This window comes from Nymphaea colorata, chromosome 7 (genome assembly GCF_008831285.2).
Source record: "Nymphaea colorata isolate Beijing-Zhang1983 chromosome 7, ASM883128v2, whole genome shotgun sequence".
Taxonomy (NCBI): Eukaryota; Viridiplantae; Streptophyta; class Magnoliopsida; order Nymphaeales; family Nymphaeaceae; genus Nymphaea; species Nymphaea colorata.
Genome location: NC_045144.1, coordinates 6,909,188 through 6,927,855, shown reverse-complemented (window position 1 = coordinate 6,927,855; position 18,668 = coordinate 6,909,188). Strand labels below are relative to the sequence as shown.

Sequence of the window (18,668 nt, the reverse complement as noted above, 5' to 3'; positions counted from 1 at the left end):
GTTTCAAACTCTTGCTGCCTGGTCCATTTGGTGCTTTCGTGAGGTGGACACTGCTATACCGGTGGAATCTTTCTGGGCAGTGACACAAACATTTTAGGATTTATCAAAGATCCCACATTCTTCTTGGTTTTCTGGGATGGATGTCTGGCCATGACAGATGCATCACGTTACATGTTCTCTCACTAGCTAAGTTTTTCTGTCAACACTATTGGTTTAAGAATGAAATATCTCAAACCCGTGTAAAAGTTCAATGCTGTAAGGCAGGAGTCCAGAGAAAGCATTCTGATGACTTATACAAAACATGCTTCTTAAAGCATAGCTTTTTCACATTTAAACCTTTTCATATTTTCTGGTAACTTAAAAATGCCACTTGATGATTGAAAAAATAAATAAACAACATCAAATGCTTCTAAATTCCATTTCTGCATTTTTTTTTCTGGTAACACAAACAGGTAAAATTCAGCCTGTACAATTACATAAAATCATAAGCTTATCTTCAGTAACACTCCTGATTACACTTCTGAAGTCTGAGCAATGACAATCGAATTCCTTATGATAAAACAAATCTATACACTAGAGAGTACCACCAGTGTAAAATGAACAGGAGGAATCTATGACCAACAGACAATCCGAGACAATGATGGACAGGGAAAGTCAAGTATACAAAATTGACTGCGACAATGCGTTATCTGCATGGTACACCTTTACCTAAGTTCAGGCATCCGTGACCAATATAAACTATCTGCTATTTAAATAGGAATTCTGAAGAAGCTCCCAGAAGAAGACCTAGACTGGTGGAAAATCAATACTACATGAAACATATCAACAATACAAGCAAAACCATGCAAATCATTGTTCGCTTGGTGGATAAACTTTTCCCTTGAGGACTGAAATTTGGTAGCCATGGGTAAGCATCTGGCGGTGGAAGGACACAATTATCACCATTAAAGTATATGCGCCGTGGGAAAGCCCATCCTTGCTTGAAAGTAAAAGTAGTGGGATCCTTCTGGAAGATTATCTCTGACTGCACATTCCCAAGCAGCCCTGCCTCCATAAGCAGATCATTGTAGTATTTGATGCCCCAGAAAATTGCGGTATCATCTACATATCAAAAGCATGGCAAATTCAATAGTATGGAAAGAACTGAAAAACAGACCGACAAAAGGTTAATAATACCAGACATTGAGTTAAAGTGGCAGATGCAGATGGTTGACAGTGAAAAGAAAATTACACCAACAACTAAACGGTGCCAAGAACTTGAAAAACAAACACGCATATACCAATAATTTCCTAAGGGAAATCTTTGAAATACAAAAAATTTTAATTTATAGAAAAATAACAAGAAAAACTTGTGAAACTTCAAATTTTTACTACTTTTCTTACAAGAACGTTAACAAAATTCAAATTATTCAACAGAGAAGCAAATGAAACCCATAACATTTAACTGTATTAAAAAGATAACTTTTTGAAAAATGAAAGACATGTATGCTTTTAATTTGGCAATATTTTCAAAATATCTGATTTTTTTCACATTTTTTATTTTTCCTTATTTTTTCATTTTTGACACAATATTTTGATAAAAATTGTTAATATTCTGACCATGCTTCACCATCTAAACAAAAAATAAATTAATCCACACATTATCATTATTTATATAATTTTTCTTGCATGTGAAGATAATGCGTATATGATCCATACCCAACATGCAAAAATACTGCACATTCTTTGAAGGGAAAAAGGAAGAAGAATATTTTGGGATTTCTACTACGAAACTCCAGCCACACCTTGTATGTTTCAGGACACAAATTCCATGGATCTCCATTGAAAACAAATAACGGTATAATATTAAATTTTGCAACTTGGGGTCAAACAAAAATGACACCTTGCTTAAACATATACAGCATCCTCACTTCCCAAGTTTCAGTCTCAACATGAAGCAAAACCTAGAGATGTTGTGAAGGATTCATAATTTCCAAGAATAAAATTGTAAATATATACTTACTTATGACTCCATAGGGAGAAAGTGACTTGTAATTGAAGCTGAAAATCTCTGTGACTTTGTCAAAGTTTGGGTGCTGAACAACAAGGTTCCACTGTGTGTAATTCATCCTATAATTGAAATTTACAACTGACATCTTTACTCGCCAATATTCCTTGTAATTCAACTTAACATGCCAATGCACCCGGATAGGACACATATGGTTTGTACACTGAACCAAAGGCTTGTCATGATTACTACCTCCACTTGCAACTGCAGCAGCCAAGTAAGGTGAATTCCCCCTTGTGTGAAAAATCATACAAAAACTAGATCAGATTTAACAATAAAGAAGCAAATACACAACCAAAAAGAAAAACACAGAATCACTAATCACATACTCCACACAGCTCCCTGGTTGAGTTACACTGTTCTTACAGCCACATGTGCATGTTGGGCATGGAACAATTGTGTCATTATAGAAGGAAGAAAATGAGACACAACATGTAGGAGCCTTTTGAGCAAGAAACTGAGAGTAAGTACATGTGACGTTCCATGTCACTGCAAAGATATGAAAGCAGCTCAAGGATCAGTTTGCTTTGAGTTCACAAGCACAAACAAATTAATCAGAACATGAAATTGTACCACATTGTTTTGTTGAACAATACTCAAAATTGTCAATTTGCTTACTTAGAGCTCGAGTTACTCTTCTTCCGTCCGGTGTCAAGAATTTACTAGGCTTCCCGATCTTTGCACGGCCACAGGTATAGGCAGGACCAGGAGTACCGAATGTGAAATTCAATGGTGGTCTTACAGTTGTATTGCTAGTTCCAGCAGAACCCACGACTATAAAGAAGGAACTGGCCGAGTTAACTGGATCCTGAACCATTGAGCTGATCACGCCACCCTTGCAGCAGTTGGCTACTTGCATGTTATAAGGTGTTCCAGGAAGGAGATCCACAATGGTTGGGCTCTTTTTGCAGCAATGTGGGAGGCTAATTTTGAATCTTGAGCAGTCTCCCTGGTCTGTTGCCTGGGCTCCTCTCATGTCCCAGATGACCTCCTTCCTTGCCCATGTCCATCCAAGCATCCATCCAGGGGCCTCAATATGGCGGTATTGTTGGAAATTGAAAATTGTGACAGTTGCCTGTCATTGACACCACTGAGTCAAAAACTCGAATAAAGCTTTTTGACCACTATGGCAACTCATCAAGTAGTGTGAGCAATTCTTTTCATTCTTTCCTTTCTTTGATATTGCAGAAGGTACAGAGTGGTAAAAAATAAAAAGTTTTGGTTTATGTCATTACTTACACCATATCCATCTGCGGTCCATTGAATAACATCCCATTTTATTGTGATATTCCCATTCGGATCAAGTGGATCATACGCTTCTGCGTGCAGAAGAAGAATTGGTACAGTTCGCAATACGAAGGGAAGAAAGGTAAAAAAGAATCCATTAAAAAACCAAATCTTCAGTGTAACATATGCTTGAAAGCCAAAAGAGAAACAGATTCTTTCCAACCAAAGAACAAATCCACCACTGTGAACATGGCACGGCAATTACCTTAAAACAGGGAAATTCTTTCAGCTGGTATTTGTTCCAGTTTAATTAAACGACCCGTAGATAACAGCAGAGTAGGTGAATATTCGTCTTTCCATGTCTTAGGGAAACATGTTTTCAAATAACTAAACAATAAATTCTTAATTTCAGTTGCCAAAGACAGGAAGAAACATGAAGAAGAAGAAGAAGAAGAAGAAGAAGAAGAAGAAGAAGAAGAAGAAGAGGGAAAATAAAACAAACTTTGTCTATATCCATGAGGGACAAAACAAACACTCAAGTAGATAAAAAAGGAATAAGAAAGTCACCGCTGCATTGAGAATAAAACGGTGCTCTTTTTTCGGCGTCAGCGGAATGCGTCTTGAATCCAGGCTATTGCATGGACTCACTGGAAGGAACAATTCAGAAACCAACACGACGGAATAACTTCCACTTTCCACTCCTCTAAAATTTCAAATACCGGTTCATGACCCGTGAAGAACCTCAGATCAAAGTACAGAACCAAAGAAACCCAGAAGCAGAAACATAAAATTTTCACTCCCTTAAACTCCCTGAACACCCACGTACAGAAACACCACGACCACCAATCATAAACGAAATGCGAGTTTTGGAATGAAAAATGAAACTACAGAGGAAAAGGAATGTAAAAGGAAAACTTGAGACTGCATGCTCACCTGTTGGAGTGGTGGCAAAGCAGAGCAAGAGCAGAGAAAACACACAGAGAACGACGACGGTGGAAAACCTCATTCTGATTTCTTCTCCTTCTCTAAGCATCAAGAAGGCGAGAGACTCCTCCCTCCCTCTCTCTCTCTCTCTCTTACAGAAAGGTGGCTGACCGGCTGGCTTTCCACTTCTTATGCAAGAAATGCTTGACGCTGCAGGTCTTTCCTTATTTGGAGGGAACGCTTCATTAGACACTCGTTACATGGACACGACTTAGGACACGCGACACCTTCACTTTCACCAAAGGGAATCCCGTTAGTCCGTTACACCGCATCTTGGGAAAGGTAGAAACCGGAAATTTCAATTTTGAGGGCTTGATGTTTGTTTTTAATGCTACGATACGCCACCAATTTTTAATATTTTCAGATTATTTTTTTCACAAAATTTAATTTGAGGAAATGTGAATGGATCGAATTCAAATCAAATATACTTCTGATCGTATCTAAATTTTCAGATATTCAAATCAAAATACGAACAAGAACAAAAACAAAGTTATATTTGAATCTGAAATTTGATTTTATAATTTGAATCGATTTTATTTATATTCAAATTTGAGTCCTAATTTCAGACCAAATTTAACCAATTTTCAAAATGTAAAAGTATAGAATATTTGTCTAACAATAAATATAATCTAAATCTAGACTGCCATTTCTTAAATCCAATCCGATTTCTTAATTGGATATTAAATTTTTTTTCCACATTCAATTTTTTTTTCAAACAATTCGATCGAACAAATTGATTATATTGACATCCATGTGTTCAAAGTATATAAGACCAGAAGAGGTTATATGTTAGGCCTATCATAGGACAATGCTTGACTGGAAGAAGGTAATTCATACATAAAAAAACATCCATTTTTTTTCCATCATTCTTGCCTTTTCTCTAGTCTTCTTTTTAAACATAAGGACTAAAGCTAACACCGGTTGCATGTTCAGAGCAATGCAAGTATAGGAAATTCTCTTGAGATTTGGTGTTTATTACTTAAGTCTAGAATATGATCGAATATGAGTTTCTTTGATCTCAAATTCATCGTTCCTCTTTTACTAGATTTCTCATTATTTCTTGCTTCAGTTAGATAATTTTCATTATTTCTCGGTTTTCATAGATGATCTTACTTTCAGAAAGCGCCTATTGGGATTTCGGTTTGAAGGGCGGGTACTTTGACTCCGGTCAAGTTTAGGCACCACATGTAATTGGACTAAAATATAATTCCATTGTAATCAGCGGTGGAGCGGGAAAATTTTTATAAAAAGACACTTATTCACGGAAAGTAAATATTAAACTATCTTAATCTTAATGTAAAAATGAAAGAAAATTGATAAGCTGGTGTGGGCAACTGCCCATACTAACCTATATGTGGCTCAACCACTGGTGGGTTTTAAAAAAATTGGTGTGGGCAACTGCCCGCACTAGCCTACATGTGGCTGGGATTTTAAAAAATATTCTATAAATTTCTCCCACTTTTTAAGATAGAAAACAATAACATACATAACAAGTGTTATTGTTCCCAAACATCCTTTAAGATGCGTTCCATATCCTTCCATACAAAATGCTTTGTATGATCAGCAAAGCTAGGAACTTAGATGCACCTGTCCCTCACAAAGAACTCATCGAAGTCGTCCCAAGGAAATAAAAAATGAAAGACTTTGGAAACCAAAAACTCTTGGGTTTTGAATAATATCTTGAATTTTTCGTTCTTCTAAAAATCTCTGAGTTTGCCTAAGAAAAAGAAACAACTTTGCTGAAAAATATGCAAGAAACACCTTGTTGATAAAAATTTGAGAATGTAATTAATGGCTATATGAGATACATATCAGTCATCTCAAGTAAAAATATATCGGCAGCACATATAGAAAATTTTGGTTGACAGGTAAAGGAGGACACGGTATTCGATCCGATCAAATTCAAATTTGGGTTTGAAAAAACCGTCTCGGGGCGGCTCGACAGGACTTTTTGATAGTATTTTTATTTTATTAATAATATATATATTATTATTAAAAATATAATTTATATTAAAACATTTATTTTATATTTTAAAAAAAAATATATTTTTTATTTTAACCGAATCGACCCGATGCCACGGACCATGAGTCCATGACTTAACAGACTCATCCATTAACATTTACGCACGCAAACACACATAATACGCGAGCCCCCGTGCACGCACACACACACACACGCAGAACGCAGAAGAACCATATTCTGCCAAAAATGCCCCTAGAATTCCAGATAATCACCACCAACGTTTTACTCTGTATATCAACGGGTTCCGCTCTCTCCCTGTTCCTGGCCTGGTGCTTACTGAGTTGCGATTGCAAGGGTGAAACAAAGGAAACCACCACCATGTTGTTGCCGGAGAAGGATCGTGGCTCGAGAGGTAGAAGCTGCTGAAGAAGCCCACCCTTAACCCTGATGGCAGTTTTTTGCTCACCCCTCGCTCGCCATTCTTTGGTCAGGTCACTCTTCCTCCTTTCTTCTTCTTCTTCTTCTTGGGAACCTCATGGCATCATCAGAAATGCATATACTATGTATCAGTTGAATTCTGGGGGCCTTACGTTCTTCTTAACATGTGTTAGTGGCTCCGTTAACTACCTTTAAGGTGAATGCCATAGCACCCGACGAATCCTTTTCACTAGAACCGATGTCTGATATCTGCCGCTTTCTCCTCACTTCCCAAAGTCGTCTGTGCTTTTGCTGGTTTCTGATGGAGGCTTTCACTGTAATATAAAATAATTTGGGGAGGAGATTGACCCATCAAGCTCTGGTGAAGAAAATACAAGGAACCTTTGCTTGCAAACTGTTGATGTCTTTTATACGTTCAGAAGATGGTCTTAGATCTATTTTCAGGTCAGCAATTGAGCTTTAGGAGGTTCAGGCATAACGAGTTGTTCCGAAGTGCCTTAGAAGGAGCCTGATTTTAATGGATATACGAACTCTTGATATTGAAGCTGGATGGCCTCGAATTTCTTCACTAGGCTCGGGGTCTGACTGCTAGAACGCATGGCCTCTCTGTTATTATAAACAATCTCTCCACATATTAATGTTCATTAAGTGCATTAAATGCTTAGGTTAAAGAATGTCTCAGTCTATTAGGTCTTTTCCAGTGTTGAAATACACGGGAATGACTCTTGCTACTGGATTGTAGAGAAGTGGCATGTTAACCAGGGGAGGTTGTCTTTATATCTCTACTCATATGTAACTATTTCTTGGTTTTTTAGTTTTTCTTAAATGCTGAGAGTGCTTAGGAAGTTTGCTGCATAGTTAGAGCCATGGCACGTTAGACGAAGAGGGGATTGAGTTCATGTATTTACTTGGACATAGCAATTTAAACAGAAAACGGATACATGTTTATGCCCGTTCATGGCTAGATCCCAATAACTCTGTGTCCTGAAATATGTTAAACTGAACATGCGGACAATACATGTGTTTGCTGTATTAGCTATGCGTGGGGGTTATAAGGACAATGGGCTACCTCATGTGATCCTTTTTGAATAAAGTTGGTTATGTTTCCGTTGTATTGATTGACCTTTCATCCTTATCAGCTTTTTCTGTAAAGCAATAGCATTGTTCTTTCCCTCACGTTAGGAAGGCCTATCATGTACTTTGCCTTTGTCGTAGTAAAGAAGTATGTCGCTCTCCACTCTTGAGAAAGTCTCATAATAGTAGGGAACAAAAAATGTTGGAGATTGACAAGCGACAGAATTGAGGAAAAAAATAGGCAGCTTTAGTTTGAAGTTTGAACAGCGTTAGTCAAAAGGTGGTTAGGATAATTAACTTCAATGAATGATTCGTCTAGATAATACAATGACTAGTTTATTTTGTCCACAAGAAGCCTGGGCTTGTAAATGACTAGTCGAGATCCGCTATCCTTGATCTGGAAAATGACAAATTTCATATGTTGTTAAAGTGTTATTTTGCACGTCTTCTTTGATAATAAGGTCTGCTTATGTAAACTGTAAACAGTTCAAATGTTTGAGAATGTACTACCAGTACATCAAGGAGGTGTCGTATTATATTATGCCATTTATTTGTTTAAATCACTTATATCTGTATTTGTGGCATGTTCGCAGGTGGCAATTAAACTTTCCAGTAGCTTTTCCACCTGGTCATGTTCGGGTTAACAATTTAAAGTTACACAAACAATGGTCTGGTAAATTGCTCTGCTTAAGCAAGAACTCAGAAGAGCCTGAAACTGATAATGTGACAAAAGACGAGGCTATAAATGGCAAACCATCATCAAAAGCTTCTGAAAGATCACCAAAAAGAGGCAGGAAGAAGAAATCAGAGGATTCAGGGGGGATCACGGTTTCAGCAGTGGCTACTAATGGTGAACTGGAAGAGAACATTGCACCTGTGTCCAAGGAAAAGGCTGGCACTGTATCACGAAGAGCTCGAAAGAAAGGTACCATGCATCCGTAACTTCTGGAGAACATTCATGAATCATAACAGTTTGACTTCTCCTAGCAAGTCCATTTTTAGATCTTACCACCATTCATACCTTTTTTGCTTTTGGTTTTTTTCTCATGGCAGCCACGGTGAAGTTACCTGTGTCCGACGAAGAAAAGGATACCAAGAAGGCTAGTGGAAGGAAGAGAACAAAGCAGACTGATGTTAGCAAGCAGGATGATAGTGACACTGAAGAGTTTGAGAACCTGGAGAAACTAAGCTTGAAAAGTGACAAAGAGGAAGACCCAAAATTAAACCTACCTGAGGATGAAGACATCAGTATGACATACGGTTGGCCACCTCTTGTTTGCTGCTTTGGAGCAGCTCAACATGCATTCTTACCCTCTGGAAGGCCTGCTAACAGGCTGATAGACCCTGATATTCATGAAGCCAGAAAAGATATGTTATGGGCTCCAGAACGGTTTGTGCGGGCTCCTGGAGGATCGTCATCCAGTGTTGCAGTTGCTCTTGCCAGTATTGGTGGGCGGGCTGCATTCATGGGTAAACTTGGAGACGATGAGTATGGTCAGGGTATGCTTTACTTTTTAAATGTAAATGGCGTCCAGACAAGATCAGTATGTATGGATGGTTCAAAAACGACAGCAATGACCTATATGAAGATCAATAAAAGGGGTGCTAAACTAAATGGTACTTGTGTCGGACCATGTGCAGAAGATTGTCTGCTGAGTTCCGAAATCAATATTGATGTTCTAAAGGAGGTACACTAAGTTTTTCTTTTAGGTGTCATATATGGTTTTGATTCTTTAAAGAATTTATTCTGTTAAGTTTACTCTCTTTGTATATCCAATTTTGGGAACATATCAGGTTAATTTAATCTAAGGTAGAATCTTTTTATGTTTGTTCATCTGCATTTGTTCATCCTTGCTCATCAAGCCGCTTAAATATGCTGCTAATGCCCATAATACTTTAATTATATGTGTATCTTTTCCATGCAGGCAAAGATGTTTTACTTCAACTCGTCATGCCTGCTTGATGATAGCATGCGAGGTACAACCATGCAGGCGATCAAGATTGCAAAAAAATTTGGTGCATCCATCTTTTTTGATTTGAATCTCCCATTGCCCCTGTGGGAGTCCAGTTCAGAAACGAAGATGTTCATTGACCAAGCATGGAAGCAGGCCAACTTCATTGAGGTGACCAAACAAGAAATAGAGTTTCTATGTGAAATCAAACCTTCTGAGAAGTTCGACACAAATGATAATGACAAGTCAAAGTTTGTACATCATAAGCCGGAAATGTTTTCTTCACTGTGGCATGAAAATCTGAAAGTTCTGTTTGTTACCAATGGGACATCAAAGATACACTATTACACTGGTACTTGCAACGGTTCAGTTCTTGGCATGGAGGATCCTCCAATCACTCCTTTTACATGCGACATGTCTTCTGCAGGAGATGGAATTGTTGCAGGTGTGCTCTTCAAATCTTTTTTCTTTATCAAGTCTACATCAGTAATAGCAGTTTTTTGTTTTATGCTAGGTTTATTTAAGATGCATTAGTTTCAAAAACAAAGAAACTCTGCACATTCTCTGGGGAATGTCGCTGATGGTAGAGCCAAATTTAGAATCTCTGTTCATAGTCTGTGCCAACGGACAGAAGAAACCTCTTCTGGATGCACTCCAGTGCTTTGTTGGTGTGAACTTTTACTTTTCTGATTGAACTATAACGTATGTTAGAGATAAGTTGTCCAACTAACATAGTGTACATGCACTTTGTTGGATGTTTCTGCGTCTTAGATTTGATGGATCCACGTAGTTCTTATGTGAATCTATTCATCACCTTAGATCCTTTCAGTTATGGTGCTTCGAGAAACTAAGGTCACCAAGATGATGCTTTTTTTCCTCCTATTTCAAGCAATGGAGTTCTTTATTTTGATTTTTTTTAGAATAGCCGCTGATTCAAGTATGCATGTATTTATGTTATCTGTCTTTAATCATGTGTCATGCTATTGCTTGTTTATGTTATACGTCTTACTCAAATGTTTATAGGATTTCAAGCAAATATTGGCCTTCTAATAGAATTGCAATCTTGTGTCAGCCATCATGAAGAAATTTGTAGTGCAACCAGAGTTGTCTACTGATAAGGGATACCTGCACCATACGCTTAAGTATGCTATAAATCGTGGAGTTACAGAACAATGGATAATGGCTCGGATTAGAGGCTTTCCCTCTCATGAAGGAACTGAAGGAGACTTCGCTTTTGAACTGAATGGAAGAAGAAGCCTTTCGGAGAAGGAATTCAGAACCTTGGAACCTCAAAGCCCTTAAGCTAAGTCCAATGTGTCCACTTCCATTCCATGGAAAAATTTTGTACGCCTTTAGTCCATTTCATTGTTGACAGAGGATAAATAGATGAGGCTTTTCAATATATGATGTTCCACACAGGAAAAGTATCATCTGTTCCGTTGGAATCCCACGTACTTCCACTTTAATTACATTAGTTGGTCAAATTCGTTAGTCCTTGCCAAAAATGAACATGATATAGACAACAAAGTTCACTCACTAAAGGCTTCTTTGGCCATCTTATTAGTCGTTCCCTGTTACAGAAACACAATGGAAACGAAAGGAAGAAAACGTGGGCAGATCAAACAACAGACCAAAATTTAAAACGAAAAGGACACTCTGTAGAACCGCTCATTCTGTTATCCCTGCTTTGGTCAAGAACTTTCAACCGAATAACTGGCAATGAACGCTGATGCAGCCTCCCTGTCCAAAAACCAGACTAATTTTCCATCACTTGGGCTGACTAAACGTGCTGGCACCACCTGCTCAGGAGTCTCATCAATGGCCAAGCGGACCGCTTCGGCTTTGCTGCTGCCCGTCACGACAACAACGACATTGGCAGCAGAGTTGATGACTGGCAGAGTAAATGTTATCCTCTCGGGCGGTGGCTTAGGAGAATCAGTGATGAAGGTCACCCATTCATCTTTCTCATTCATGGCCGAGTGGTTTGGGAAGAGAGATGCTACGTGCCCATCTGGACCCATGCCCAGGAGGATGAGGTCAAACTTCGGGCAGTCGCTGCTCTCCAACACGTCCACTACCCGTGTCTTCACAAGCTGCCTGAGGACAAATCCATATTCTTCTGCTGCCTGCTCTGCTGACAGTGAGTCATTGATTGAGTAGACATGGCTTGGGATGATAGGAACCTACAGCATGAAATTCAACAGACCTTTCAGCATTCTTATAAATCAGCAGCATTCTTAGAAACCATTATACTCAGAGACATTAAAACATACGCAGATGTGCTACTACCATATATATGAAACAAATATATTTACATTATAAACTGGTACAAAAAATTTTATGATGTTGCTAAGGATTCCGTGCACACATGCACATAAGCACTTTAGATTCCGTATAAATATTATTAGCATGTCCTCTGTTCAGTTAATTTCACAAATGCAGTCAATGAGGAAAAAAATTACAGAACCTGAGTCTTTGCACGAACTTTTATAAGAACACCTTTTATCAGAATATGGCATCCTTGAGGTGCTTCCTCAATGACTCTTTCTCTTAAAGAACACATAGGAACATATAATTTTCTAGCAAGTACCACAACACAGCAATACATTGAGTTACGAAGCAAGAAAGAGACGCCACAAATAGAACATACAACTGTGCACGAGATTAAGAGACAAAGGTAATTCCAGAAACTGAAGTAGCATAAAATATCCAGTGAGGGATTGCCATTCTGGTACTAATATGTAACACAAACTAAAAGAAGCGATTGACACCTTAGGTAGCGAAGACCAAAAGTGAACCAAGACACGGTGAATCAGGGATAGCTGCATCCTCACGTTCTATGCACATGCATGTCTTTTACTTAGAAAAAGACAGAGAAGATAGTGCCTATCAGGACATGATATTCGTGATTGTGCAGCCATGTGGATCATCCTAGAGCAACATCAGGACCTGAACCACATGTGTTAAGTGCTATTTGTGTGTAAAGCAATAAGAGATTTGAGGTCTCAGTTGCAACTGTTAGTTCCTCTGTCATTTGCAAAGAACTCAGCAAGGTGGAGTTCATCCTAAGAGGTCAAGAGACCACCGCAAAACTGCAAATGAGTTAAGCAACCATGAGACAACCACAAAAATTCACCTACTACACGTCCTGCAGATACAGTGACCATTATATGATGCAGCATATCCATGTTCAGTAATGGAAGAAGCCAAAGTTAGAATTGCAGTATCACTTTATTTCCTGGTTAAGGGATTGAAACCTAAAATATTATAGATCATGTGTGGACAATTTTTGGAGCAAAAGCTGGATTCAGAATGTGTCTTCTGAACAGAAAACAAATACACAAAGAATGAGACAAGACAGTATATCACAGTGAAAGATGATAATGGGACAAATACTGTTCTCATTCAAAGATGGTTATTATCCTCATCAAATTGCCTCATATACTAGATTGGACTGCATTCAGATATAAACAATTCCAAACACCTCATTAACCAAATCCTAGTTAAATTTACACAAAATAATGTAGTGTCGTATGCTTTTGAATATTAAGTTCAGATGCATAACTCCAACTCTGAACACGTTTAGTCAGATCAGGTTAGGTACATGCTGCTTAGTTTCAACTTTCAAGTATAGCAAGCCTTTGCTTGATTCTATTGATTTCTACAACCGAGGAGATTGAACATGGATCTCAGACAGGTGGAAGAGAAAAAAAAAAGAAAAAAGAAAAAAATAAAATATTAAAGGATAAGAGCAGAATAAAGGAGAAAAAGAAGTAAACATCCACTGTCTATGAAATATGAATTGAGGAAATAGCTGGCAATTCTCAAAAAAGTCAATAATAGCATAATCCTTTCAAGAGTTCATGCATTTCTTTTATTTTTCACATCCACATATGAACAGCTGCCACAATAAAGCACTGGTACTAACTCGTGAATCATCTGTTTTTTCATTGGGAAAAAGCAAGGTTCCTCATTCAAGAACAAGAAAAGCTAAATTAAGAAGATTCTAGAACAGATATAGTTGCATATCTGCCAGCCATAAAGGACAGAGTAAACTCAAAAAAGGTGAAGAAAAGGAATTTTTACTTCTAAGACTAGTCAAAGACTATAAAGCACACCAGCACTGAAAGTTGCAGAGGCATCTACCAGGTACAGAGTACTTAAAGCACAAGAATAGACATCATCAGCATAGATTCTGGTCTCCACTTAATACTCATGGCATTACACACTAGACAATCGAGATATCATACTTCCACGTACCAACATGCACAGACCAAATAACAATTACACAATGAAAACTAAAAGACATTGATCAAGATTACACGTTTGCACCTTTAGGTGACTCACAAATAGAAGATCAATAAAAGGTGAGGCGGGAGACATATCAACAACATCAAAAATACATTGGGACAAAGATGGTAAGTGAAAACAGTCGTTTAGCAGAAAGCAACAATTTAGCACTTTATAAATGTCAGGGTCTTTAGAGCTAGGAAATTAACATAAAATACCCAATATCTAGACTGATGGGTGTTGCCTGCATGATTTAAGTAACACAAATTCATGACAGATTTACATCCTTCTAATATTTGACTATCTTAATGCACCACTATGTCTGTCCACATTGACTATGGAAGACTAATATGACCAGCCTCAACAATTAATTGACCAAACCAATGTGAAGTATGAGGTGACAGAAGTATGAGGTGACACATAAACATTGAGGGACATAACCTCTTATATTTTCCTATTCTTTCAATTCAGATAGACATTTAACAGAAGTTGCAAGACCCATGCAAATGACAAGCTGCAATGGTACGCCACAATGTGTCAGGACAAAGAAACGATGTGTGAGCTGGTTGAATAACACCGCTCAAATGTGAAAATGAGTGGTCATACTTGCTTGATCTATCACAAACTACAGAACTACTTTCTTTCCTTACCGATGCTAAGGATCTCCAATCCTTTCCATCAACTCTAAGTCTCTAACACTAGGACCATGAATTCCAAGCTCCATAAAAGCTGAGTACAATATGTAGAACCAATCTTGGTGTGGTGCGTTTACAACAGCATCAAGACAAGACCAGGGAATAAGCCTCTGCATCCAACTCTTTGACAAAGATCAAGACTGAGATCCTCAATAACCATAGCTTCCTCATTAAACCCATCAGGACATACTGATAAATAGGACAAATTGCTGAAGAGAAGAAAAGCAATGAATGACAATTCGCGTAGGCAAAGCACTAAATTCTTTAGCGGCTAAGGAACGACCTTCAAGTCTCAACCAACTGAAAGAATCAACTGACCAACAAAATACCCATCCTTCGAAAAATAATCTAACAGAAAATGGCGATTAGAACCTAAACATGATCAGCCAAGTTTTACCCGTTATAGCTTCTTAATTACCAAGGTCAAAGGGAAGTCTAACCACACTTACCATGGGAAAGCATTATGGCACCCACCCAACGTCTTGCACTACAATTTCCTAGATCTAAAGAAAGACACGCAAAAAGCAGAAACTGACCAAGGTATTATTGAAAATGTGCTAATAGGAAAATAATGTGATGTACCTTTGAGAGCAACCCGTCCTTGGCCGATTTGTAATTGCTGTCAGGATGGTTCTTGGCTACTACTCTCTCATCAACCCAAAATATATGCCATTTTGCCCAATCTACTGTCCTCTGATAATGAGCCTCGCAAAGTTTCCTGTTTCTCAACCCAAACTATAAAACTCAATAACTTCACGATCACTGGAATGAGGAAAAACAACAAATCAACCAGAAAAAAAGGAGAGGAAAAACCAACATGTGTAATGGAAAACGCAGAACAACAAAAAATGAGCAAAAATCACCACGAAAAATGATTGAAACAACTCATGAATATATCTATCAGTATAATTGAGCATACCCCATTAAGCCAATCAACGATCCACCAGATAATGCAACGGCGAAGTAGCCTCTTTCTTTCACAGCAACCTCCGACAATTCTGCCACAAAATCGGCCAAGTCTGTGGCGAGGTCATCCAAGTTATCATGAATTCTCAAGTCTCCCCTCTTCGCAGACTCACCACCACCATCCATCTCTTTAAAAGGCTACACTTTATAACCAACCCAGAGGAAGCTTCCTCACGCAATCCAGCACCCCAACAGCTGAATTGCCACTACCTTGAATAGTGAATTTAGAACCGAAAATTCAACCAAACTACTTTGTTGCAGAGGAGTACTCAAGCGAGAGCGAGAGCGAGAGAGAGAGAGAGAGAGAGAGAGAGAGAGAGAGAGAGAGAACTTCAAATCAAACCAACAGATCTCAGGCTAGAGCTCCTAAAGCACAAGGGCCGAAAAAAAAATAATATCATAAAATAATAAAAAATCAACGCCTGCCTCCCCAGAAAAGCTTAGAGGAGAGACCGTCCTCTTCCCCACAAACACAGGGTAAACAAAATCCCGGTGTTACAAAAAATGCAACCAAAAGTTACAATTCCTAGAAGTAGCCAGCGCAGCAAATCAAGCCCAAAAAGCAGAAGACTAAAACTCAGAAACGAAGGCAGAGTTTGCTTCAATCTGCCGTTGAGGCTCCCAATTACGCTGAAGCAGAAAACCAACAGAGAGAACGGGAGAAGAAGCAAAACCTGAAACCAAGCAATCAAATAAACGAAGACAACTGATATTAATAAACTATCGAGAGAGAGAGAGAGAGAGAGAGAGAGAAAGCGAGAGAGAGAGATTAAAAAAACGAAAAAATATGAAAGCCTTTAAGGAATGAATTATAGGTGCACATAAGACATGACCGAAAATTATAGGTGCACACAAGATGTGAGAGAAAAGAAAAAAGGACCTTCAAGCAACTGCAATAAGCAACCGAATGAAAATGATAAAAAAGAAGGAGGGGGAGAGATTTAAAAATGCAGGAATACGAGATTCTTTTAATTTTTAGGGAAGAAGGAATCATGGGTGCACAAGAATTTTTTACCTTCTTTGCTACATACACGTGCCCCCACGATGCGTTGGAATCATCCTCGCCTCCATTTTAATTTTTGTCACCTCTCTTTCTCCCCTCTTTCTCTCTCTAGAAACGCAACAAGATTCCGAGGTAAAGAGAGGATAAAAACGCTTCACCAACTCCTCGTAAAGGACCGCGCATTGTCACGCAAAACTATGCAAAGAAAATTCCTTCGGCGCTCATAAGACAGATTCTACATGTAGATTTTCCCCCCATTGCAACTCAGAAACAATGTCCCCGTCAATCGAAAACTAATTTTTTAAAACTTTTGCCCGAGCGAGAGAGACTGAGCGTTGCAAAGAAGCGGATACTTGAAAATGACAAAGAGGGCAGTCGGAGGAGTCCTCCGCCCGCTCTTCCTTCCTCGCTGAGCGTATCGACGTGACAAAGAAGGACGCGGAAGGTCGGTGACTTAATCTCGGAGCAAAAAGCTTTTACGCTAACGTTGGCCTGCAGAATCGAACTAAACTCATCGCTGAAATTCTTTAGTGAGAGAAAGAAGTGTTTTTACTTTTTTGAAAGGGAGGGCGACTGATCAAAATTTCTTACACGGTGAAGCCGTGAATTTAGAAAGAGAGAGAGAGAGAGAGAGAGGCAGAGGTTAAAACTTACTCAGCGTTGGTAAACTATTGACTCTTTCCCTCTCCCTCTCTCTATGGTACGGACAATTTAAATTGGGATATATGGGCCGAACGTAAATCAGACATTTAATTACTAGGTTTGACTTCATCATATGCAATTGAATATGTAATTTGATCATATTTCATTTCAGATGCGTACTTGGGATGCAATGATATAAAAAAACAAAAAAAGGTGTAAAATTAAGAATTTCCGATTCAGATTTTCCATGCATTAGAAATCGGCGTATCGGCACTTGTATGAACATTTGGACTCCAAGTTCAGCTGCGAAAGAAAAACGAACCGAGTAGAGTCAAATTCATAAAGAGAACAATAATGCTGGAAAGCTAGAGAGAGAAAGTGGGTATTTTACAGATTTTCGTTTTCCAAGAAGAGAACAGATGTGTTCCCTCTATTTTATAGTTCACCAGTACAAAGGCCAAAGATTGAAAGAGACAAGAACTGATCCACTTGACCTTTACAAGCGGCATCCTTAAGTAACCTTAAGCCGGCCCTTATTTAACAATTTTATAGAACAAACGACGGTTATACAAATATAGATTTTTAGTAGGACTGAAAAAGAAAAGTTCCCTAGAATAGAGTTCAGAACACGTCAACTTGCTCATGGTTAGGCCTTCGTCAGATCAACTTGGTTAGAGATTCATTTATGATTTTAACAAAGTAAGAAATAAGAACAAGGTTATTATTTCTAATTTTTTTTTTTTTTTATGCATGTGATGCTTTGTTCCTTACATCAGACATTTACATCAGACATCATGTTTGGATTCTCATGAGTGCTACTCTCTTGAGTTGCAAAAAGTAGTGGGGTGCACCATCGAGCTAAAGGCGGCCGGACACCTACTCACACTTCGGCACAACCCATGATCCTAGAGGCAGGGAGATTTTTGGGCCTTTTTTTTTCAGGCCGTGGTTGTGAACGTCTCATCATGTAGACAAATGTTTTTATACCGACGTCCGCCTTTCTACGTGTCGGTGAATCCGCTCTTTTTTTTGTAGTTAAACTTCTGTTTGTCCATCTTCACTTCTATATGTATGCACAATATTTCATAATTCGTATACTTTACAGTTTAACTAATCCTATCACATGTAATTAAACTTGTTAAAACCTTTGTTTCTCAGCTATACGAGCTTAAGATCCAAAGTTTATTAGAATCAAGTTGGTTTCATCTTCGGTTAACAACTATTGTTTAAGAGTCCTTGTTATTCTTGCAATGCTTTATACCTTAGTCGCTGTCACTGGCTGTTGATATCTCCCAGTGTGGACAATATTGTTGGCTTCTTCCTTAGCTTTCAGTCTTAGTCAGGCATGCATCCGCGTACTCCACTGAATTTTTCTTTCATTCAGTCA

General features: G+C 38.4%; 3 protein-coding genes across 5 annotated transcripts; 1 reads left to right on the top strand and 2 right to left on the bottom strand.

The window, feature by feature from the left end:
- Positions 1-513: 513 nt before the first annotated feature.
- LOC116257060 (COBRA-like protein 1) lies at positions 514-4,353 on the bottom strand. Of its 2 annotated transcripts, none has more exons than XM_031633672.1 (6): positions 4,208-4,353; positions 3,287-3,366; positions 2,666-3,122; positions 2,377-2,536; positions 2,003-2,304; positions 514-1,101 (listed from the first exon to the last, which is right to left on the bottom strand). In XM_031633672.1, exons 1-6 carry the CDS (start codon positions 4,305-4,307, stop codon positions 809-811), a joined length of 1,392 nt encoding a protein of 463 aa, XP_031489532.1. In that variant the 5' UTR covers positions 4,308-4,353; the 3' UTR covers positions 514-808. The 2 variants fall into 2 exon arrangements, with proteins under 2 accessions (XP_031489532.1, XP_031489533.1); XM_031633673.1 differs by having other exon boundaries at positions 2,003-2,280.
- A 2,185-nt stretch (positions 4,354-6,538) lies between these two features.
- LOC116257059 (fructokinase-like 2, chloroplastic) lies at positions 6,539-11,087 on the top strand. The gene is made up of 5 exons (XM_031633671.2): positions 6,539-6,712; positions 8,327-8,658; positions 8,787-9,421; positions 9,659-10,130; positions 10,758-11,087. The coding sequence occupies exons 1-5, from the start codon at positions 6,669-6,671 to the stop codon at positions 10,985-10,987; spliced, it is 1,713 nt and encodes a 570-aa protein (XP_031489531.1). The 5' UTR covers positions 6,539-6,668; the 3' UTR covers positions 10,988-11,087.
- A 126-nt stretch (positions 11,088-11,213) lies between these two features.
- Positions 11,214-17,206, bottom strand: LOC116257061 (probable 6-phosphogluconolactonase 2). 2 transcript variants are annotated; one of them, XM_031633675.2, is made up of 4 exons: positions 16,652-17,206; positions 15,590-16,310; positions 15,253-15,388; positions 11,214-11,868 (listed from the first exon to the last, which is right to left on the bottom strand). In XM_031633675.2, exons 2-4 carry the CDS (start codon positions 15,760-15,762, stop codon positions 11,377-11,379), a joined length of 801 nt encoding a protein of 266 aa, XP_031489535.1. In that variant the 5' UTR covers positions 15,763-16,310; positions 16,652-17,206; the 3' UTR covers positions 11,214-11,376. The 2 variants fall into 2 exon arrangements, with proteins under 2 accessions (XP_031489535.1, XP_031489536.1); XM_031633676.2 differs by lacking the exon at positions 16,652-17,206 and adding an exon at positions 16,517-16,562.
- Positions 17,207-18,668: the final 1,462 nt, after the last annotated feature.